Here is a 24,436-nt window from a genome sequence, read left to right as displayed (position 1 = left end):
GACTTTAACGGCTATATTCAAGGGCTTAAAGTTAAGTGATTTGCTGGAGAGGACCTTGACTGCTCCATGTAGGATCAAACTCTACATTAGGCACTATGGGAACATCCACACTGTGACCCCGCCAAGCGCAGGATTGCAACTGAGAGTCAACCCCCTACCAGGTTCAGCAGAGAGGACACATAAACATGCCCTCAGCTGCTCCAGAAATCCAAACTCCTTTTCCATGGATGAGAATACCAGGGATGAAGCTCTGATGCACCATGAAATACACAACAGTAGGACACTGTTCAAAATGATTGCTCTGTGCAGCTGAGATTGTGTAAAGAATAATTAGAGGTTTTTTTCGTTATACACTTCAGAGTTTACACTGGTCATTAAAACACAGAAAATGCACTTACATTTTCCCAGTGTCTGCTTTTCTGCAGCCGTATACTTCACCAAATCCCCCTCTCCCAATTATTCTATGTACACTGAAGTCATTCATGGTTAGCTGCAGATTCAAAGAACACAAAATTAATTTTCCTTGCAAAGTTTCTTAGAAACTTTTACCCTTAAAACTCACTTTAAACAAATGCATTTAACAGGTATTTCCTCCCTCCCCCTGATCACCAAGGCTTTATTAATTGCTTTAAAGAAAGTAGCTTTCTAAAATGCCTTTGACTCCCACACGCATACAAGGACTAGTTCATAAAGAGGTCATGGGAGCTGCAGTGGTCAGTGTGATAAAAAAAGGAAGGCTTGGATGAGGATTTCAGCAGAGATTAAACCAAACAAAGCATCTTAAACAAGCAGGACAACCAAAAGGACTACAGAGATGTGAGACTTAAGATAAAGTTTAGGTACAAGAGATGAGGCAGAGGTTATGCCACGTGAGGGCAAACAAATCTCAACTGGGGAAGCAAAGTGAAAAAACAGAATGGGATATAGGGTTGTAGCCCTTGACAAAAAGAAGTACTCTGGCAGTCTTAACTTCCTTCAACTACTTCAAAATCAGAAGACTATTATATTAAAACAGGCAGAGAGTATGGCCAAGTTTAGGAGGCTGTGTGCCTCTAAGACTAGAACAGTGGATCAGGCTAACACTCCTCATTCTTCAAAGGGCCACTTAAAAAAAGTAATCTCTAACATGAAAGCTCTTCTTCCCCACATCAGCATTTGACAAGATAAATGTACTTGTAATTACTTACATGAATATTTAGTTCTACATTTTTCCATTGACAAAATCTAGTAAACTTGTCACTATAAAAAACAAGAAGAATTTAAAAGTTATCTGAAAGTCTTACATAAAGTATTAGTGATATACTACACTCAGGTATTAAAAATTAAGTTCAGGACAACGTAGTTTGAACATGAAAACTGTTGTTTTAAAAATTAATTGTTTATCAACTTTCTGTGCATGTTTTATGCTGTATATGCTCTTGCGCGCTATACTTTTGTATTACGTCTTATGAAAGATGCCTGCCCAATTTTCTTTATCATCATTCAAGTCCTCCAGACCCAGCTTCTGACTATAAAAATGTGTAAGGAATTAAAATATAAATAAATAAATACCTAAACAAATAGAGGGAGAGGGGCATAAAATATCACAAAAAGACCATGAAAATCTGAAACTAGGCACTGCAGTTTCTTATTTTAATGAAATGTAAATACGCCCCAGGGAATAAGTTAGGATGATTTTATCTCAAAATAAAAAAGTCAATATTATTTAATATTCTAAGAGAATAGTATCCTGCAGCTACATAAAGCACAAGATGTTTATTTTCAAAACAGGAAACCCTGATCCTTTGAAGTCATTTGTTACGGTCGTGGCTTGTATGCTGCTTCACGTGGTAGTCTGGCAGCAACAGATCATGGGCCAAAACCTCCTTACGTGACACTCGTGAGAGCCAGTCCCACTGAGATCAACAGGGCTATCCAGCTGAGCAAGGTTTGCCCCTTACCTTTCCTTATACAACCTTTGCTCTTTGGTTGCAAGCTGTTTGTCTAGATAACAGAACTGGGGCTTTTTCATAGCAGTATCACCCAAACAAAAGGTTTTTAAACCTTTACCAGGTCAAACTACATGCAATCTATTTTAATGGGTACATGGGGTGGGAAGTAGTCTGATCTAACTGGCTGAATATCTTTATCATTTTGTAACTGGGATACCTGGCAGTTTGCACGATACAAGCAGCAAGACTAGTTCTTTGAAGGTGCTCTCTCAATATCTATGGTCTCAGATACCACTGCATATGCTCGGAAGAAAACACTTGTGATGCCCACCTGGCCAGCTTAAAATCTGCCCTTATACAACAAGGATGCCCCAGTAGAGAAACAAACCATATTTTTACAAAGGCCAAACACCCCACAGTAACCTGTTACAATACAAAAAGACACCGCCAGTGGTCATCTACCACCACACGCTTGTCGGATTAGAAGAACCATCAAACAACTTCAGCCGGTACTCAAAGATCCGAGTTGGAGAGATCAACTTTTTGGTTGGTCTAATACAAGATATCACATCTACCCAAAGAACCTTGCCTGCCAATGTCCTTAGACCAACACAGCTACAACCAACAACCCTGCAGACTTGGAGAGAAATATTCCCAGCCTCTCTGCTCTTGACTTTCTAGCAGCCCCCTAACCTTGCCCAATTCATCATCAGAAGCAAACTCCCTGCTGATTAACAGACATCAAATGGGACACAGCCTTGCCTTAACAACAGGTACTTAATCCGTCAACATGTCTCCACTGGTACTACCATCAACACCCCTCCCCAACAATGAATCCATCACACTCTATGGATCCAACACACGCCTCTCCCAAAACACAATGCATCTGACCCAATGCACCAAATGCCCCCATGGGTACCATGTAGGCAAAACCAAACAGCACCTACCTGCCACAATGAACTCTCATAGAAAATATCCAAAGGACAGGCACACATGTTGGTAGGAGCATATTTTTCGCAGAACCACACCACCACTGACCTCACCATCCTCGTGCTCAAGGGAAATCTGCCAAACACCTTTCGAAGGCAAACTTGGGAACAACTCAAATAGTTGGAAAAAATCTTTGCAAGCTTTTGGATACAAATACCCTTTGTGTCACGCTGAGGAAGCCTGATGAAGGGTGTTTGTACCCGAAAGCTTGCAAAGAAGAATTTTTCCAACTATTTGAGTTGACCTAATAAAAAATATCAGATTTACCCAAAGAAACTTGGCTGCCTATGTCCTTAGACCAAGACCTATACCCCTGAAGCTTGAGAACAAAAATTCATGAGCTGGCTGCACACTAGGAACCAAGGACTGAACAACAATATTGATTTTATGACACTATAATAAAATCTACCTGATTCCTGAAATTCTTCCTATACACAAGTAATAAAGACCCTCCTTCCTTTTGCTAGGTCGTCACCTCCCAGTAAATCAAGCTTCTTTTCTTCTGCTAATTGTTTGTCTGCTAACTCTGGGAGCTTCTCCCCGCTCCAATTTCACAGCTCTGTCCACTGCTCCTAATGATCACTGTGCTTGCTTTCCTCCTCAGCCCTCAAGAATATTTTGCATTCAAAAGCTTATCTGATTTTATCCCAACTACACAGTTGGTCCAATAAAAGATATCACCTACCAAAAAAAGCCTGACTGCTTATAATGCACTATTAATTAAGTAAAGTTACCTAACCATTTCCAGACTTTTTTTTTTTTGTAGTAAAACACAAGGGACCTGACTAACTGAAGGAGATTATACAGTAGTTGACAGAGTATGTGTAAAGTCATACCTTTCCATAAATTTTTGAAATATATTTCCTCGGAGACTATCACAGATTTCTTCTAGGTATGGCTAAAAGGATACAAAAATACCTTTAGGTCAGATATATGATAAACTGAATATCCATTATTAGCCAATGAAAACAACACACTGGCTCCAGTATTTTCCGCCCACTGGAAAGGTCAGAGTGCAGAGACAGTTCCTAATCACATGTGATAAGACCATCTTGTAGATGATAAAAAGCAAGGTGCTTAACATCCTCAACCTTCACGAAACCAGCAGTGGTGGCACGAGATACAAATCACACAAGGTTCAGCAATCACTTCGTCAGTCCCTCTGCTTCCATCAAAGAGACTTCACTGACAGTAAGAACATCCCACAGGGCAATCAAGTGCTACTTTAAAATTCAACAGGAAATGCAATACTCTAGATGGACAGCAAATAAATTGAATTTGTCTGCTTGTGAGCGTTAGTTTCAATCTGCACTTCCTAACTTAGGCCCACTTGTGTTAGAGAACACTTACACAAAGAAAGAGAGCTTTGGGAACGTGAAAGACAGGGGGTGGACAGCAATACGGCACAGGTAAGGAACGGGAAGGTTAGAGACAAAAAGCCCTTTAGGACTTGGAGCGAGGGGGTAGCAAAAGCACCAGTCACAGGGCTCAAGTGCCTATATACTAATGCTAGGAGCATGGGGAACAAGCAGGATGAACTAGCGCTCCTGGTTGCACTAAACGACTACGACTTAGTGGGGCTGACGGAAACCTGGTGGGATCCATCCCACGACTGGGCGGTACATATCGAGGGCTATAGATTGTACAGAAAGGACAGGGTGGGGAAAAGGGGGGGAGGGGTTGCGCTCTATGTTAAGGAGCAATATACATCAACCCTCATCAAGACAGAATCAAAGGATGAGGAAGTAGAAGGACTGTGGGTTAGGCTACATGGGGGGCAAGGAGAAAAGGATTTGGTGGTAGGGGTCTGCTACAGACCCCCACATCAAGGGGAAGAAATAGATTTGGGGCTCCTGAGGCAACTCTCAGAGACCATAAAAGCTAAAGAGGCGGTGGTCATGGGGGACCTAAACTACCCGGACATCTGCTGGGAGACACAGACAGCAAAGTCCCACCGCTCACGCAGGTTTCTAACCTGTGTACAGGACCTCCACCTGACGCAGGAGGTACATGGTCCCACTAGGGGGAATGCCTTACTGGATCTGGTATTGGCAACGGGGGATGACATAGTAGGGGACCTACAGATCGGTAGCCATCTGGGGGACAGTGATCACCTAAAAGTACAATTCAACATAAGGCGTCGAGTGGGTAAGGTAACCAGTAGGGTGAACGTGCTGGACTTTAGGAAAGCTGATTTCAGTGAACTCAGGCGATTAGTGAAGGATGCACTGCAGAGTAGTAGTTTTGAAATGATGGGAGCCCAAGAAGGGTGGCTGTGCCTTAAGGAAGCTATCCTTCGAGCACAAAGCGAGACGATCCCCGTGCGAGGTAAAAGAGGGAAAGGGGCCAGGAGGCTTCCCTGGCTGACCAGAGAAATCCAGGGCAGACTAAGGGCCAAAAGGGGAGCACATAAAAAGTGGAAACAGGGAGAGATCACCAAAGAGGAATATACCTCTTCTGCTCGTGCTTGTAGGGAGGCAGTTAGACAGGCCAAAGCTACCATGGAGCTGAGGATGGCAACCCAAGTAAAAGACAATAAGAAATTGTTTTTTAGATATATAGGGAGTAAAAGGAAGGCCCAGGGAGGAATAGGACCCCTGCTAAATGGGCAGAAACAATTGGTGACGGACAGAGGGGACAAGGCTGAACTCCTCAACGAGTTCTTCGCCTCAGTGTTCCTAAGCGAGAGGCACGACAAGTCTCTCACTGGGAGTGTAGGGAGGCAGCAGCAAGGCACCAGACTTCCATGCGTGGACCCTGAGGTGGTGCAGGGTCACTTGGAGGAACTGGATGCCTTTAAGTCGGCAGGCCCGGATGAGCTCCATCCGAGGGTACTGAAGGCACTGGCCGACATCATTGCAGAGCCACTGGCGGGAATATTTGAATGCTCGTGGCGCACGGGTCAAGTCCCGGAGGACTGGAAAAGGGCCAATGTGGTTCCCATTTTCAAGAAGGGGAGGAAGGAGGACCCGGGTAACTATAGGCCAGTCAGTCTCACCTCCATCCTTGGCAAAATCTTTGAGAAAATCATCAAGGCTCACATTTGTGAGAGCCTGGCAGGACAAATTATGCTGAGGGGAAACCAGCACGGGTTCGTGGCAGGTAGATCGTGCCTGACCAATCTAGTCTCTTTTTATGACCAGGTCACAAAACGCCTCGACGCAGGAGGAGGGGTGGATGTCGTATACTTGGACTTCAGGAAGGCCTTTGACACGGTATCCCACCCCATACTGGTGAACAAGTTAAGGGGCTGTGACTTGGATGACTGCACAGTCCGGTGGGTGGAGAATTGGCTGGAGGGTCGCACCCAGAGAGTTGTGGTGGATGGGTCGGTTTCGACCTGGAAGAGTGTGGGCAGTGGGGTCCCGCAGGGCTCGGTGCTTGGACCGATACTCTTTAATGTCTTCATCAGCGACTTGGACGAGGGGGTGAAATGTACTCTGTCCAAGTTTGCAGATGACACTAAGCTATGGGGCGAAGTGGACACGCCGGAGGGCAGGGAGCAGCTGCAAGCAGACCTGGACAGGTTAGACAAGTGGGCAGAAAACAATAGAATGCAGTTCAACAAGGAGAAATGCAAAGTGCTGCATCTAGGGAGGAAAAATGTCCAGCACACCTACAGCCTAGGAAATGACCTGCTGGGTGGCACGGAAGTGGAAAGGGATCTTGGAGTCCTAGTGGACTCCAAGATGAACATGAGTCGGCAGTGTGACGAAACCATCAGAAAAGCCAATGGCACTTTATCGTGCATCAGCAGATGCATGACAAATAGGTCCAAGGAGGTGATACTTCCCCTCTATCGGGCGCTGGTCAGACCGCAGCTGGAGTACTGCGTGCAATTCTGGGCGCCGCACTTCAAGAAGGATGCGGATAACCTGGAGAGGGTCCAGAGAAGGGCCACTCGTATGGTTAAGGGCCTGCAGGCCAAGCCCTACGAGGAGAGATTAGAGAAACTGGACCTTTTCAGCCTCCGCAAGAGAAGGTTGAGAGGCGACCTGGTGGCTGCCTATAAGTTCGTCAGGGGGGCACAGAAGGGAATTGGTGAGTATTTATTCACCAAGGCGCCCCCGGGGGTTACAAGAAATAATGGCCACAAGCTAGAGGAGAGCAGATTTAGATTGGATATTAGGAGGAACTTCTTCACAGTTTGAGTGGCCAAGGTCTGGAACAGGCTCCCAAGGGAGGTGGTGCTCTCCCCTACCCTGGGGGTATTCAAGAGAAGGTTGGATGTGTATCTAGCTGGGGTAATGTAGGCCCAGCACTCTTTCCTGCTTATGCAGGGGGTCGGACTCGATGATCTATTGAGGTCCCTTCCGACCCTAGCATCTATGAATCTATGAATCTATACTATACAAATATAAAATTTCTAATTTTTTTGAGGAAATCAACAGAAAACATAAGTACACTATGGGCACATCTACACATCATCCTACGGCAACATAATGATGCGCTACAGCAACACAGCGATCACATGGCTCTACACATGATCACCAGCTACATCAGCAGAGCCTTTATAGCGCGCCATTATGGTGACATAGCAGAGAAAATCTAACCATGTGCTACGCTTTAGTACTTCCAAAAGGAAATACTAAAGTACAGCACTATGGCAATGTGTAGGCACACTCTATTTGACCAGTCTACTATCTCTTTTAGCATGCAAGGACATAAAAGTCCTTTTTTTTTTTTTAAACCTAAAACATTTATAGAATTGTGTAGAAAAGCACTGTAATTACTGCCACAAAGAAGTAAATATTTTTTAAAATGTAATTTCCCACTGCATTTAGACACTGGAGATAAACAAATCATCTTCAACATTTAATTCTTCACAATAAAACTGCAAAACAGTCATCATTAAACAGCATATTAATATACCTGGGAATTGTGGAGCAGAATAATTTGATTAGTTTGGGGTAAATGCAAAATTTCAAAGGACAGAAACCTACATGCATTACAATTTTTTTCTTTGTTGATATTTCAGGTTTCTAGAGGCATTAAGTTGAACTCTGAGCTTCATACCCTAGTTTATGTTTCAAGAGATGTAGGCCCCTGATGTCTCAGGGACTCCATGTAACCATTAAAAGATGTAATTTACTGGTGGTGCCAGAGTGATCATCCAATTCACTCTCTGAACAGCTGTGTAAAATTCCTTATATTCTAGTAACGAGGTTACCTAGAACAGTGGCTCCCAACCTTTTTTTTTTTTTTTTTTTTTTTTTACTGTGGCCCAGTGGGAGTGGGAGTGGGATGTGGTGTGCGGAGCTGGCTGCCCCCCTCCCAGGGTTGCCCCACTGCCCAGCTTTGACCCCAGAAGCTCAGCTGCGACTCCAGAAGCCACTCACCTGGGTGAACAGACTGAGCTTTGAGCGGGGGCCTGTGCCATGACCCTGCAGCCAACCGGCCGTGGCCTGGTGGTTGGGAACTTCTGACCTAGAATACCTTGGTACTTTGTGGACTACGGCCCAAATCCTAGGTCAATTCAAAATCCTAGCTGGGTGAAAAAGAAATACTACCAAGCAGTTAAATAAAACCAGCTAGACATTATTACACTGGATTGACTGCAAATGAAAGCAGCAGGGCCAACAAAATGCACTCAGAAAGCTTCTGCAAGGGGTTAGACCCTGAGTACAGTCCAGCAAAATAATTAAACAGATGCTTAACTTTAAGTACTTCTGCATTCCCCTAATGACATCAGTGGGGCTTCTCATGAGCTTCAAGCCAAGCACGTGCTGAAGTGCCATGCCATATGTATACCAAAGTGCTCACCACTTTGCAAACCAAGGCCAACTGCACCAAGGCCTCATGAAGACATTCCACTTGCGGTGGGAGAAAAGCTTTTCTCCTGGCACAGAGCCGTACAGAAATTCAAGAGATTTCCTATGGAAGAGAACTGGCTCTTCCTCAAGAAGTTAGACCAGATGCCTATGAGGACGATATACCTCCTCCCAATCTCACATGAACACCTGTACACATCTCTTGAGCGTGGAGGACACCCACTATCCCACAGCACCTCTGTTCTCCCTCCCTACAGAGAGAGAGAGGAGGAGGGAGGGAAAGCACTGGCTCCCTGACAGGCCACCCAAGGGTGAGCTATCTGGGAGTCCTTAGGGATTTGCACAGGAAAATTACCCCCTCTCCCACCACTCAGCTGATTTGGGGAGGAGGATTTCCCACCAAGGGCACACTCTAGGAATGGGTCCCCCTTTGCCATCGGTCACCTGATAGGTAACGGGGAGGCATTCTCCTGCAGCCGCAACCCTCCCAGAAGGGGTTAATACCCCAGCAGACTGTCTCCACTGCTCTGAACCAGAACAGGAGTGCAAGGAGCCAAGGCTATTCTGCAGCGAAAACCGGGAGGGTTCCCACACGGCAGAACGTTCCCTTCTCCCGCCAGTCAGCTGATGGGCCGGACGGGGGTGAGGGGGCATTCTCCCTGGGCTGTCTCCCAATTGACAACTGCCAGCTGAGACCCGGCCCCCTTCCCAGGAAGGAGGGAGGGCAGGCTGGCAGCTGATGGATGCCCCTGAGGGTGAGGGTGGCCCGGGGAGCAGTCCTCCAGTGCGCCCTGTGCACCTATGAAGCTCTCCAGCAAGGGAGCTGAAACATATGTGCACTCCAGCTCCCAGGCTATTTTTCTACTGGTAAGAAATTCTCCGTACAGCATGTAATATCTGGACTTCATATCATTCATCCCCCAAAGGGAAGCAGATGCAGTTCTTGGGGCAGAAAGTCACAGGCCAAAGCTGCAATAAACACCTTCCCCTGGTAGCCAGTGTGTTGGAATACCCCTGCACCTTCAGCAAAAAAAAACCCCTGGGTCTTGCCAACAATAATTTCCCATGCAACTCCGCAGGTAACGAACATAGGGTAAACCCTAGCCATGTGTTTCCTGTCTTTATAAATACGTTCAGAGATACTTTGGCTAAGGAAGACTGATTCACAATTTTTACCATCCTTAACAGGAACAAAGAAATGAGAAACCTTGCCTAACTGATATGTATCAAAATCTTTCCCAGTACCACTTTGCTCACATTCCTTCTGAAACAGGCTATCCAATATCTGCTATAACTTTAAATATGTGTTCTGTTCCCTCAATTTACTACATTCAAATAATCAAAGGAAACCTGAACTTTCAAATTGTTTTCATCTTACCTGAAAAAGATTTGGAAGTACTTGTTTCTTGGCTAGGTGAGATTGTACGTGATCTACAGCTTGCTTTGAGAACGGCTTTTGAAAAATAAAAATATTGATTTTAAAACAAACATTTGAAAAAGAAGTATTTGAAATCTTAATCACGGATGCCAAAACTTCTTGCAGGAAGCCACCAATAACTTAATTTCTTTTGGAACTTTTAAACAAACTGCCTGCCAACATTTAATTATAAAATGCAAAACTAATTTCAAGAAAGAAAGGGCATTAAAGAGAAGAAAATGACCATGTATTTGTCAATCTAAAAGTTGTTTTTTGGGTTGTTGTTTTTTTAAAACTGCACTCTTTCACCCTAATCCTGGCAAGCACATGCGTTTAACCTGTAGATTACTACTTACAGATGAGAAAAAGTACATGTAAAATGTTTGCAAATTCAAGTCCCTATATAAGAGAAATGGGTCTTGCTGAAATCTTATAATTATTTTAAGAACTCTTTCAAATATGTCCACCTTTAATAAAACAAAAAGTGTCACTGTGCAATCAGTAGAAGCTACTGCCATGAAAGATACTGCTGTTACCTCGAGTTCTGTGCAATTCTCTGGTCAGACCTTTACTTATTTACTGTCCTTTCATTAAAGAACCTTGTTAGGAACTTAAAGCCAAAGTGAAATTTTTAAATTTTTAAAAAATGAAATTGCAGAAAACACATACATGTGAGCAGGAAAGCAGCTCCTTCATTATGTACGTGTCGTAAATCTGTCGACTTCTGCTACAACGCTCCTCCTCAGAATCCAGTTTTTCATATTCTTTTATCTGTAAGAAAAGAAAGGAAGGAACAAGTCAACAGAGCTAATTAAAGTCTTTATTTAAGAAAAAAGGGTTTTCACTCTGACAGAATTCTTATTCCCTTTTATCACGCTCTCAGTGCAGTCAATTGTGGTGGTGTTGGTTTTGACTCTACAGTGAAGGTGGACTCACAATTTTCATTCCATCCCTGGGTATGTTGGGATTTGTTTGCCAAATGTGTTTCTCAAAATGGGGTACACGTTTATCTGAAAAATGTGAAAAATGCCAGATTAGAGGCACGTATGCTACTTAATAAAGCACTAGTTGTCTTGTAAACTGTGCAACAAGGATGAGCCTGAGACTGTAAGGGACCTGGTAGGTAAAGGTACATGGATGTGACTCATTATTTTGGAAGAGGCATAAAACTGCTGCTTTTCTTCACTGATAAATGATGGCCATGTGCTCCTTTCTTATTCGGCACCTGCAGGGCAAGCAAGAAGAGCCATTACCCTGGAAGCAAAGCATGCAAAGTTTTCACACTTCGACATAGGAAGTGGAACAAAATACAGCAGACTTCAACACAGTGTTTGAGAGGGATGAAAGCACCTCATCTAGCAAAGACTGCTAACTAAAAATACCGACATTTTAGACTCTGCAAACATCCTAGTGGTAACACCTGAATGTTAACGATGACTGGCTTTTCCTTCCTTTCTTTTTCTTTAAAAGTGATGGCAGAGTCCTAGTCCTGGGAAGAAAAAATGCACTTGACTCCCGACAGGCTTAGTACAGGAAACCAAATCACCCCATGCTATGGCAGCAGTACAATTGCAATCCCACCTGGCTATCCTCACAGCACAAGCCGGTTGCATGCCATGTTATTTTTGGAACAGATAGGCTTTCCAAGCATGTGTTAGCAAACGGGCACTGTGAGAGGCATTCAGGCCTCTCAATGGAATGAGCTGAATCAGTGATATCAATCTCTTTAATCAGTTACCATGGAAAAGAGATTTCTGTGCTTGCACCAGCTTCTTAAAATGCTCAGAGTGGGAAACAAACTGTGCGCCAGGAAGGAGCCACTGCAATTAGATCCTTTTAAGGACAAATGTGGCATTATAGGTATCTTGTATTTCAAGAATTTCTAATGCCCATTTCACAGTACAGTCTGGCTATCGGTCTGGGTTACTACCAAGCATTACCCCAACGGTTCCAATGGCAATGTTAAATCAACTTGATTACATTGTGGTATTTATAATCCCACCTATTGTTAAATCTGTGGGCCTGATGCATGAGGTTAGGCCGTGCGGGGTCAGCACGAAGGGCAGCACCATACCTAGACTCCAGGTTGCCCAGAGCAAACTTTCAGTATTGGACCCCCCCTTCGCCAGAGATAATGATAATTATAACAAAAAAAATTACTATTTTCAGGCCCCCTTTCTGTCCGGGTCCTGGGCAGCCGCCCGGTTCGCCCATGCCCATGTCTGGCCCTGTAGAGGGGTAAACTCCAGAGGTGTGATCTACCATGCCAGTCCAGCCCCCAACCCATCGGATTCCCCAGGGTCCAGAAACGTGGTGGCGAGGGAAGGGTGGCAGAATTAATTGCTGTAGCAATCCGCAATCAACTCTGCCAGCACTCCCCCACTGCCAAATTTCTGGCCCCTGGGGAGCTCCATGGGCCAGATCCGGCCTGCAGAGTGTGGCAGAAAGCCACCTCGGTTTCTCCCCCAAATCTCTGCCCTGTGACAATGTGATTAGAGGGGCCAGCACAGAGGAGTCACACCTCAGCCTGTCTCGTTAGGTAACCTGAGCTGGCTGCAGTCCTGGGTGGGGGGGAACCTGCTCCCTCTGCCCACGGGACTGGCATCAGCCACCCGGGTGAGGGGCATCTACCTGGTGGGCTGGGATCTGCCCGGTAACATATGATGCATTTCAAATTGGTTGGCGGAGAGCCAACCGGGGCTGACCTCCACTGGCCCAGGTGAATGAGGTCACAGGGGCTATGTAAGTTAGGATGGGCGAGGAGGCGGGCTCTTCGGCCATGAGGTGAGGCAGCAGCCATGCGGGGGACACAGAGAAGCCTTGCCATCTGAAACTGGCTCTCTCTCACCCCAAAACTCATGAGCAAGGAACCGCCCGCCTCCAAAAGGAAACTTCACCGGCCGTTGGAAGATGCATGTGAGTACGCTACTCGAGATCTGATTAGATATCTAGCTGGCAGTAACACAGGTGCGTGATCAAAAGGCTACCTCCGCCACACTGTTTGCTCTTTAGGATTTCTAAGATATTGCTCAATCCTGTACCCTAGTTTACCCTACCCCTTGTAATCAATAACGTTCTCCTTTTTGACTGGTGTGGGAGACTTATTGAGGGGTGGGTCTAAATTATGCCTAAGAGACCCCTTAGGTCTGCGGACTAAGGGAGACTTTACTTTTTGCCCCAACTTGGGGAAGCGCCCCAAGTGCCTGTACCGGGTCGAGTACCCATCGGACTATTAGGCCTGTGTTTTCCCGAGGATACAGGGCCAAGACAGTCCCTTCTCGGGGTGGTGGCGGTGACGTTACCCCCAGGCTAGCAAGCGTGCTCCGGGAGAGGGGTCAGCCAAGCATAAGGTGCCCCTAGGGAGGCATTCGGAGCCTGGCAGGCGGTCAGGCGCAGGGAGGTGGGTGGCTCAACGCAGGAGCACCCCCTACTGACCCACCACACAGGCCACAGGCTGGGCATCACTGTGCTAGAAAAACATCATCCCGGTTAAAGATGTTAGAATCCTGCAAGGAAAAAGAAATGATTGCCTGGTTCTAACTGTACTGCCACTTCCACAACCTTGGTCAAGTGAGCAAAAGTCCTAATACTGCGCAAAGAAAAGAAAGCATTGCCTCTGCCAGCTCTGGGAGACAGAAGGACCTTTACTGCTCCAGGAGACCCAAACCCCAGAGTGCTTAAATACTCTGGTTTAATGTAGTAAGACAATATCAAAGGAAAAACAGTATTTAAGGATAAACTCCGGGTTTTCTGTTGCTCTCACACAGCGACTTATAAAAATCTATCAGTGTACTCAGGAAAGCAGCAATGTACCATCCTATTTAAACTCTACCGCAGAGAGCCCCGGACTCCATCGCCACAGCACGGCCTACCATAAAAAGACTGCCCATCTAGGAACTCTGTTTCAAAGAGAAGTTCTTCAGTGCAAGAGTTTTCAGGAGCACATTAGAAAAACAACAGTGCTACCAAGGAAGAGAAGAGGAGGACTGGAGAAATAATCTAAGAGCCGCAGGAAGGGCTTCAGTTTAGATTTCCTGGACTTCCTTATTACCCATCAGTAAAGTACCGGGATCCAAATGAAGCACTGGGTGTGTCTGTCCATCAGCTCATTAATCAAGAAAATCAAAGTACTCCAGGACTGAGACTCAGCCTGGCCCTGGTTACTGCTTCCTAAAGCAGGAACAGACATCACTTCTGGACCCACGGAGTAAAGGCTGCACAAGCGACGTAGCTCCCACGCACGCATCTGTCATTGAGACAAACGCTGGCCGGGGCAATCGGTTTCTAGCTGGAGAGGTCACATAGTCCAGACCCTGAAGAAAGCTCCCATAAAGATGAACAAAAGCCAAGGGTCCATGACAGCCAACAAATGCATTTAACAAGTGGCAGAAGCAATTTGAGACTTAAAAGAAAACAAGTAATTCACCATCCTAAGATTATTAAAACAATTACTAAATGAGGGAAGGGGGTTGAGTGTACACCTTCAAGGAACACCAATAGGCCAACACCTATCTGTAATTAAGGAAAAAAAACCCTGTGGTAGCAGGGCCACATATTTCCTAGTCCCCTGGAAAGCGCTGAAGCTGTAGTTCACCTTCAGCAACACTATCTGACAATGTTTCTTTTCAAATGCTGAAATTAGAATGCTTTAGATTTCAAGCATGTAAAAAAAAAAAAAATGATTTTTGACAGAGCTGGATGACTCACTCATCCAGTTAAATGCTTCTTCGTGACTCACGTTGCAACAACACGAGATCCCTCGAGTGTGGAACCTTTTTACATCTCGCAGTTTTTTCTGTAACGATTTATTCAAATTATTCTACCTGAAGCTAATGTGTTGGTAAATCAACTACATAAAAATTGCAAATCTTTCAAACCTAATATTTTAAAGAAGGAAATAGATTTAACCTCTTTTTAAATACATTTCAGGGATCTTTTTCTAAATATATACTGCATGGCATTCAAAGTATTTTTTTCAATACAGTTTAGGTCAAATGTTGTTAAGTATCCTTAACAGGCACTTGAAATGGTTTCAGAAGTAATGAAGCAGTCACACCATAACTGGTTTTTCTAAGCAATCTGTTAATACCTGACTTCTTGGTTTGCTGCTAGTGATTTCTTAAATATATAAAGAGATGGAAATGGTGGTAGAGAACGTCGTTCAGTCTGCCACCTTATGAGGCACATAATCTCTCATTTGTGTTACCTTTATAGTTAAGAAATTACCTTTAGACAGACAGCAGGGTTTGTTTCTTGGTTTTTTGTCTCATTTTGGTTTTTGCTACAAGAACTCTAACCCAGCATCCAAGGGAGCATTTCTTATAAAGGGATAATCCCAAACAACATCTACAAATAATCCAAAATAACACAGCCCACATTCAGAAACCATGCATATATATTTTCACGGAAGCTAACCTCTAAAGAGAGAATGATAAAAAGCAGCCCTGTGTTCAGAGTAGCCTCTGCTATACCAGCAAACAGATCTGGCTCTGAATTAATACAGGAATATTTACGCCTGCAAAATAGTCTCAAACGAGCAGTGGTTGGGTCTTTCCTGAGGAAGCCATTACTTGACATTAGCACCTTTGCCAATTACTCTCCCATCTTGAACGTTCCCTTTTTAGAGGTTCATACAAGGACAATACTAACTTAATTTGGAGAGGTCTTCCTGATGCATTAGATTCCTAGCGCTATGACTGTGTTGGGTTTGGTACAAAAGCGGCATTGACAGCCTCCTAAATCAAGCTATCTCCTCCTGAAAACTGCCCAGGCTTTTCTTTAAGTCAGTTTGCAAGTGACAAAACTTTTTAATTCTACCACATATAGGACACATCTACACATACCAATTTATGCCGCTTTAGCCCGATTAAAGGCGCATTAAGGGTGCGTGTCTACACATGCACATCCTTATTGCGCCTTTAAAATGGTGATTTTAGGCTATTCGCACCTACATTTGATACCTGCAAAAGCAGGTATCAAATTTAGGCACGAATAGCTAAACCGCTTTAATGCACATGTAGATACACTAAGGCGCATTAACACTGTGTATGTCGACTGATTTAGGACTAGCTTTAATCCCAAATTGGTCCACACAATGTTAATGAGCCTTAGTGTGTACACGTGTAGATGTACACTTAAATCACCTTACTGTGCATTAGGCAAATGCACGTTAAAGTTTAGATGTGCATAAAAGCACATGTAGACATGCCGACTGTTACAGTTTGCAAAACCAACAAACAACCATTTTCATCAGAGTTCTTAAAACTCCACATGCAAAACCCTCAGGTCCCCCTGAATTCCTACCTACTTGAACAGCAGCAGCTCATATCTCGTTAGCAGTTACAAAAATACCCTTTAACCCCTTTCGAAGCAAAAAGGCAGCCCTCCAGGAGGGTGCATCTGCAGTGATACAGGTCAGCTAAACCTCTCTAACCCTGACCTTGGATGAAACAGGGTTGAAGAGGCAGTCGTTTTGCTGCACTTGTATAATCACAGAACTGTGAAGATGCAACAGTCGCATCATAACCCCTTCCCCTGGTGTCCTTTTTGATCTCCGTTACATCTGTCTATGCCCTAAGTGGTTAGGTGATGCCAATGTCCCCACTAGACCGATTCACCCTGGATGCTACTCCAGACCTTTCTTCTGGACTGGTGTGCTGCTTCTATATATACTGCATGCAGCAGCCCCGCTGCTTCATGCAGTGAGCCGGCGTGAGCATGCTGATCCTGCGATCTACCCAATGCGCTGGCTGGCCTTTGCATATGCTCGTGACTGCATGCCAAGGTGGTAGCTTGAATCTGCAAGTAAAAGCAGCTAGCTTGCTTGGGACATGAGTACTTTAAGGACTGCTTTTCTCTCCCTATGCGCTATTATCTCGATGGAGATCAACTGAAGTACTTTTGTTGACAGTCTCTAAACATAGGCTTCAAAAGACTGGAGGCAGGATCCCTGATTAAAGAGCTTGAACTCTCTGGGGAACCTGCCAAAGCTCAAATTCCTTAACTTCTGAGCACCCGGCGTGCCCCCTGTTTTCAGCCAATTCTCCAATGAATGAGTCTTAATTTTAACTTTCTTGACTTACTTTCTGATTTCTGGGTTGCCAACCTTTGTTGCCATAGTAAAGGCAGCATTCAAAATAGCTTAGGGTTTATCCTTTTCTTCCTTATATAAACAAGTCCCTAATCACTATGCTGCTCTGTTCTCATCACCAGAAAATTATTATTTATTTCTTTAGCTGATATCTTCAGAAATATGACAACAGTTTCCCTGTTGGAGCCTGATCCAACAAGCACATGAACACATGCTTTGCTTTAGGCACGTGAGTCAGCTAAGTGCTCATGCTTTCCTAAAGCATCTGGTATCCTTGTTTAATCATTGCAGGTTTTCTTTTATAAACCTGCATGGTCACTGACGCACAGTAAATCATGCCCAAATTCTTGCTGTAACTGTCTAACACCTTATTTGGGTTTCAGCTCCTTTTGATGCAAGGAAGACACCTTCCAAATTCCAATGGTAACTGGCAAATGTTAAAAGCTTTTCTGCTTCTGTTATCTTCATCATCTCAGCAACTGAAGATCAAAAGCATGCCCTTCTCTTGTTTTCCAAGAATATCTTGGCATCAGCAGATTTTCAAACATCAGAAACATTAACACGTGGACAAGGAGATGAGGCAGTTCCACTTATTTCACACAACTCTTAGAATTCCCAAAGCTGGAACAGACTCTTTTTGATGCAATACAGAGTTTAAGACTGTAAAGGATGTGCACTACTTTCTTAATGAATCTCAGAAAGCAGAGTTCAAAAGATCACTCCACGCAGATCTTTTTGCCAGCGTACAATGGTTCACCTAGCACTTTGTCCAAAGTGGTTTAAGTGTCTCCCACCTTGCAGATCCTATGGCATTTTGCTTGAGAGACTATATAGAAGAATACTTTGCATGTAGATTAATAGCTAAAAAATAAGGTGCAATGAAGCCAGATCCTACCTGGGAGCCTCTGTATTCTACTGCAAAACACAGACTAAGTAATAATAAAAAAAAGAAGGAATTGCATAGACGAGTCTTCTTAACAACATCAACAGAAATCATAGATGTGCTTTAAAAGGCAGAATACAGATGCTAAATGCAACAGTTTAAAAGAACATAGCATTAACTGTTCTTCATTTTTATTCTGTTTTAATGAATTTGTAAGAGGTAAAGAAAAACTAGAGGCCCTACAACCTTGAGGAGTCCAGCCCAAACCTCATTTTCAATTGCAGCGTTAGCATGAGTCACAGCATCCAGCAAATGTTGGCTATACGTCTGGCTTCCCTCCAAGGCAAAATAACTTCACTGTAGTCTCAGAAAAAACAGAATTAATAACCCTAAACCTATTCTAGTCACAGTTATGATTCTCCCCCTCCCAGAAGCCTGCTGGTATTTTTCAAGTTTTCTTTGAGCACAGAGATCTGATGAATGCTAATATGGCTGTCTCAACTGCGGTAATTTCTCTCTCATCATCATCGTTTCCATCAGCCAGAAACTTCTACACCCCAATGGCATTAGGATACCAAAAACTAAATATGCCCAATAACTCGCCAAGGGCAGGAATCCATTATAACTCTACTTCTTCAAATGTTTGATTAATCAATTTTTAATTAAAAGCCTGAGTCCCGATATGTGCAAACAGCAACACAGATCAAATCCAAACAAGCAACACAGATTTCTCCTTTCAGCCTCCTATTTTCCAAATCTTAGTGTGGTCATTACCAATATAACAAGAAATCACTGCAACGATCTTAAAATGTACATTTGTTAAAAACCGTACACCCTTCTTACCTAACCTCACTCCCAGGCACAAACACGTACGCGCACAGACACGCCAGTTTTTAGTTTTGTCCCAGACAATAGCAATTCAGCTTCTGAAACACAGACAGCACCAACTGAAGATAAAAGGTTGCTTACCTCTTCATAAAACTTCAGCTGAGGCACAGCTTCATCAATCTCATTCATACAGTAATCTTTAAAAAGTAAAAATCCTAAAATAAATAAGAAAAAATAGTACTTAAAAAATGGAAACATTAATTAAAAGGCAATTTCCAGACAAGGGCATAAACTAATCAGCGTTTGGATTGGGTTTTTTCCCTCCTCCTGTTAGCACTCCTAATTGCTTGTGTTCATTAATTACAATGCTTAGATGTCTGCACAATCATTTGAAAATGCATCTAACGCATAAGTATTGCTATTAGCTCCCCTCCCTTTCATACATACAGTTGCATTAAACGATGCTGGGTTTTACCTATCATCACTTTTATACCACGTTGACCTTTATGCACTGGAATTGTTCATGTCTGGTCTGCCATCTAATGTGATTGTTTCTAACTCAGTGTCCAAAAGAAATTTTGAGAATTGCACAAGTATAAACAGAAATTATTGATAGTTTCCTATTTTAATAGGTCTAAAACACACAATATAGCAATAAACCATTTTAATCCATTTTTGTAACCTCCCAGCGCTTGTATCTTATGGCTACTAGCACCCACTAATTCAGATACATTTCACAACATTGCAATCGAGTTAAATTCCCATCGAGAAAAATGTTTGCCACACAGACTAGAGTGGCCACATTTAAAAATCTTTGAAAATAATTTGAGTAAACTGTTTTAATTTAAAAAATAAATAAATAAAACCTCTGTTCAACACTCCAACTGTTTTTATGTATGGCTCAGATGATATCTGCCACCATGAACTATCTTTTGCCTAGCTTAATGTGGACATCTGTTCCCAAAGCTAATTGCCTTGGTTATCTAAAAGACTCTGGAAGCTGTAAATGCACGTGCTTGTAGTTCACTTCAGCAACGAATGCCCTTCCTTATTTGGTCTCACTAAGTACACACTGGCATTTCACCAGCTTCTGTAAGTAGATAAGAGCATGAAAGTAGAAATTCAAATACTAAAGCAAGCCAAACTGAGACATAATTAACAGTTATTCACAGATAACCACAGTTGTTATTACCTGCTGCAAAATACTTCCCTACATTTTTTTTGGACTCTGTTTTCCATCGACATGAATGGTAAAACTTCAGAAGGGGATCAAAACTGAATGTGTGCGGAGAAAGCAGAGCTGCATCAGAGACGTTATATGCAGCATAAACAAAACTGACCCTGGCTGCTTTTCTTTCACTAGGCAAATCCAGGGCAGGGGAAGGCTCATAAATTATAGGCCAAGGAGCAAATGAAAACCATAAATATTATCTTCAAAAAAACTACTAATAGTAGAGAAATAACCCATTATTACATATACTCACAGAAATATTTGTTTGTATAGAAGAAAATTTTCCAAGAAACCGGATTAGGACCAGTAAAAATGAATGTGGGTCAAAGAAAAACATGCATCTAGGACTGAGTGAATCAGCCCTCAATTAAAAGGTTCTGCATCAATGGCTGTAAATGCCATGCTAACGAGATCACAAATCCAACTCTGCCCAGAACTGCTTTATTTACTCGTTTCACATGCTTTGTGACCCACTCTGAAGCCCACCGAAATTAATAGACTCTTGCTCTTCACGTCAATAGGAACAACTCAAAGCCCAGAACATAACCCCAGAAGCCACACTAAGAAGCAAGGGGTCAGACAAATTAATTAACAAGGCTGCCCAAATATGACTGAAGCTCTCCCTGATCTTTCTGAAACTGCAGCTCTGCTAAAGAATTCAAATGTTCACCTTATTCCAATGAGAGACTCTAAAGAGACAGCAGCAAGGACATACTGCTGTAGCAGAGATGGCCCAGGAAGAAGAGAAGCAAGGCTTGTTGTCAGTATTTTTTATAGGACCTATATCAGGGATGGGCAAAACGTGGCCCGCCAGGCCATTCTATCTGGCCCACAGGGCCCCTAAAAATTTAGAAAATTAATACTTATATGCTTCTGGCTGCCTATCATGTGGCCCTCAATGGCTTGCCAAAACTCAGTAAGCAGCCCCCCACCCAAAATAATTGCCTGCCCCGGACCTATATAGTTGGGAGAAGTTACACAAGCCTGGAAGGGCTTTTTGTGTCTGAAAGCTCAGCTAACATCTCTCCCAACACCACAGTTAGTCCAAAGAAAGTTATTACCAGCAGCAAGGAAGTCATTTTTTGACAATGTTTGAAGCACACAAAAGTCAATTTTGAACATGGCGAAAGGTAAGGTTTCTGCCATCAACTTGTAACAGGAGCACTGAGATGGGTTTAAGTCTTTGGCTGATGGGATGTGTGCAGGAATTTCACATTTGTGGAGAGAGGGAACAGGTATCTTGTACCCAAGTCTTTCGCTTAGTGGAGCATGCATTAAAATAGTCTTGTCCTCACATACTGGCACAGAAAACCTGGTTACTTCTCCCGGCTCCACAGCGCCATATTTTCAGTAAAGAAGCTTTCTAGAACCATGTCTTTATACTGCTGTGCAAGAGGCAAGGACTTCTTCGGGCGGTAGTTTTATTGGACCAACTATGTAGGTGGAATAGAGCAAAACTGCCTTGCATAGTTGGTCAAGAAATTATGTGGAGGCAAGGATTTCTTAGGGCGATGACTTTTGTTGGACTATCACAGTTACAACACGACTCTTACACGATTGGAAATTGCAGTCCAAGGTATTAATGTAATCCTTGGTACACCCAACTGCAGTCTCCACAGACAGTAAAAAAATAGCTTTAAGGGCAAAAAGTAATAGCTGTGAAAGGCAAGCTAACCGGTAGACTGTCACACATGCACGGGACGGAAGAAACCTCCGTGTCTGGTGCACAGTGGATACAGATCTTTGCCCAATAGGTGGCAGCAAATGGCCTCTAGAAATGACCTTGTACTTCTACAGCTGGCAGAGCTCTTCCCATCCCCGAGCTCCTCAAGGCCGTGCCAGGATTGCCACAGCCAGAGGAGCAATCAGTCTCTAACTTACGCACTTTTCTTTCGGGACTTACATGACTTCCTAGCAGTTTTAAACATTAAATCCAGAAACATAAACATCTAAGCACACGTTTGTATTATTCAGACTTGCTTCCTTTCAACAGTCTCTATGACCTCATTAAGTAGCAAGATTCAGATGACCACAAATACTACTCACTTATTATTTCAAGCTTTATTAGCCATTTGACAATGGAAAACTTGTTCAAACTGGCGGTCTTACCTATGGATACTCTCCGTTACGGTGTATATTGATACGGAGCTTGTAGAGAAGAGACGGAAAATACAACACAATGCAAGACAACTTACTGAATACAAGAAAGGTATTTTTAAGTATAAAATTGAAAGATGCCTTTTAAAAGTTGATTGCATGTCAGTCCTGATTAATTTAGCAGTGAACTGCTACATGAAAGCAATATTTGGTCTATTCTGTAAAGCCTCAACACATTTCAGCATGATGGCCTGCTTTACTCTGTTTTCCATTAGGCAGAGACATGCATAGCAAAGGATCAGATAGGATTTAAATTTCTATTTTCAGTTTTATTCTCAACAGGGTTCTGCTTTAATTAGGGGCCAACTACGTATCATGAAAAAATTTTAAACAGATATGTTTTCAACTGAACAATTATGAAAACTGTTCTTGTGGCTGCACCTCCATTTGCAAAATAAAATGGAAATAGTTGCATTTGAAATGAAAAAGGAACGTTTCAACACAGCAGGTGTTATATTAAATGACTTAAAAATTTAAAGAAATGATGATACAATTTGAACAGAGGGCTGTTAACATTAAATCATGATTAGGCCCATTTTAAAACCACACACAGTGAAAGCTTTGCGTTTTCCTGAGAAACAACTTAATCCGCAATTATTTAACATTTGGTGATGAAACCTTAGTCAACCCCACCAAAAATGCCAGAAACACCATATTATTTATTCTTCTTTTTCCTCACTTCAGGAAAATTTCCCTGTACTATTCCACTCTCGACATGAAACCAAATGCGATAAACCTCTTCCATCACAAACAATGCATTCAGTCCATTTTTTATCACATAGTAAATAGTTTCCTAACATTATCTTTCCATGTACACAACTGCTGGAGGTGCCACAGGCACATTACGGGAAGGGAAGGGAGCCATGCAAATCACATATGAAATTGGATGTGGCTCACAAGAGACTATTAACACGCTCACAATATGAAAAATTCTGAAAACTGCTAGAATACAATATTAGCTTTGTAATGTGCTCAGACATACTCACTGAAAGACAATGTGGCATTTACCGCTGGCTCGGTTGGCAGCCCGGCTTTGTTTACCTTTGCAAATACTCGAGAGGGAAAATGCTGCAATTTGCCTTTGCAATGCGTCTCTTATCAGAGTGGATGTGTCATTTTCCAACATACACGTATCCCTTGGATTTGCATTGGTGATAGAGGGGAGAAGAGATCGCTTCTGTCCCAGTTAAAAGAAAGCTAATTTTTTATAAAGTACAGCACCTATTTCCTAATGCACAGGAAAACAGTTTGCTATTTTCTGCTTATTGATTTATATGTTTTTCATACATGAAAATTTGATCCACATAGTCATATATTATAGCCTGACAAGAACATATTGGCCTGAACTCAATACAGCTTTCAAAAGGGACATTTAACCCGAGATGTTCCTGAGCTCAGCTACAACATACAAAAAAGCTGTTAAAAGGTAAAAAATGACAAATAGCATTCTTGGCCAGACCAAAGAACAGGAGAAAACATTTCAATCACAACTTCTTACTATCATAAAAGACGAGTTGTGGTCTATAAGATGATACCACTGAATTAATTTACCCAGCTTACCAAATCTTAATTGTCTATAACATACCTCAAAAAAGTCTATTACCCAACGTAATGCATCATCTCCGCCTTCACGTTACTGCATATTACAAAAGCAATCAAGCCAATCACAAATACAAACTTCTTTAAAGTGCCCCCATTTGAGGACAGATGAGGAATAATATCATCATATACACAGTATTCTTTTCTTGCTTCCATCAAAAGCAAACTTACTGTCAGCCACCGGAGAACCAGTTACTCAGCCAGTGGTGGAACCAAGTTCTCCTTGGTATAACGTATGTGAAATTAACCCAAGGTGTAAAGCAGGTTTTTAATCCAAAAAGCAACTGCATCTTCTCCCAGGATACATGCACATACACGATTTTTTTCTGTGGCCTACAAACTTTTGCTAGGTGCTCAAGAGTGTAAAGAGAAGCACAAAGAGACAGGTTATTTATCAGTAACTAGAGTTTTCTGTATGTCCGGCCTCAGCAAGCACATACTGGGGAAGCTGCAGTTTCCAATTCATGAGCCATGTTCTGCTCTGCATTTTATTTGTACCATTTGTTTCAATTTGTATTTCCTTTATGCAGTGGATTACA

The 24,436-nt window shown here is 42.9% G+C and overlaps 1 protein-coding gene across 2 annotated transcripts in view; it reads right to left on the bottom strand.

The window, feature by feature from the left end:
- Positions 1-24,436, bottom strand: part of GRK3 (G protein-coupled receptor kinase 3) — a 119,348-nt gene that overhangs the window by 45,469 nt on the left and 49,443 nt on the right. Inside the window, exons 3-8 of one of the 2 annotated variants that reach the window (XM_090062255.1) lie at positions 19,052-19,125; positions 10,779-10,880; positions 10,071-10,145; positions 3,758-3,819; positions 1,188-1,239; positions 399-490 (exon numbers count right to left, since the gene is read on the bottom strand). In XM_090062255.1, coding sequence (XP_089918381.1) covers positions 399-490; positions 1,188-1,239; positions 3,758-3,819; positions 10,071-10,145; positions 10,779-10,880; positions 19,052-19,125 — 457 coding nt within the window. The remainder of the gene's footprint in view (positions 1-398; positions 491-1,187; positions 1,240-3,757; positions 3,820-10,070; positions 10,146-10,778; positions 10,881-19,051; positions 19,126-24,436) is intronic. The other variant, XM_090062256.1, reaches the window with a different exon arrangement.

The sequence above is a fragment of the Crocodylus siamensis genome, chromosome 9 (assembly GCF_052110815.1).
Source record: "Crocodylus siamensis isolate JL-2025a chromosome 9, ASM5211081v1, whole genome shotgun sequence".
Lineage (NCBI taxonomy): Eukaryota > Metazoa > Chordata > Crocodylia > Crocodylidae > Crocodylus > Crocodylus siamensis.
The sequence above is the reverse complement of the archived record's forward strand: the minus strand, read 5'-3'. Positions and strand labels throughout refer to the sequence as shown.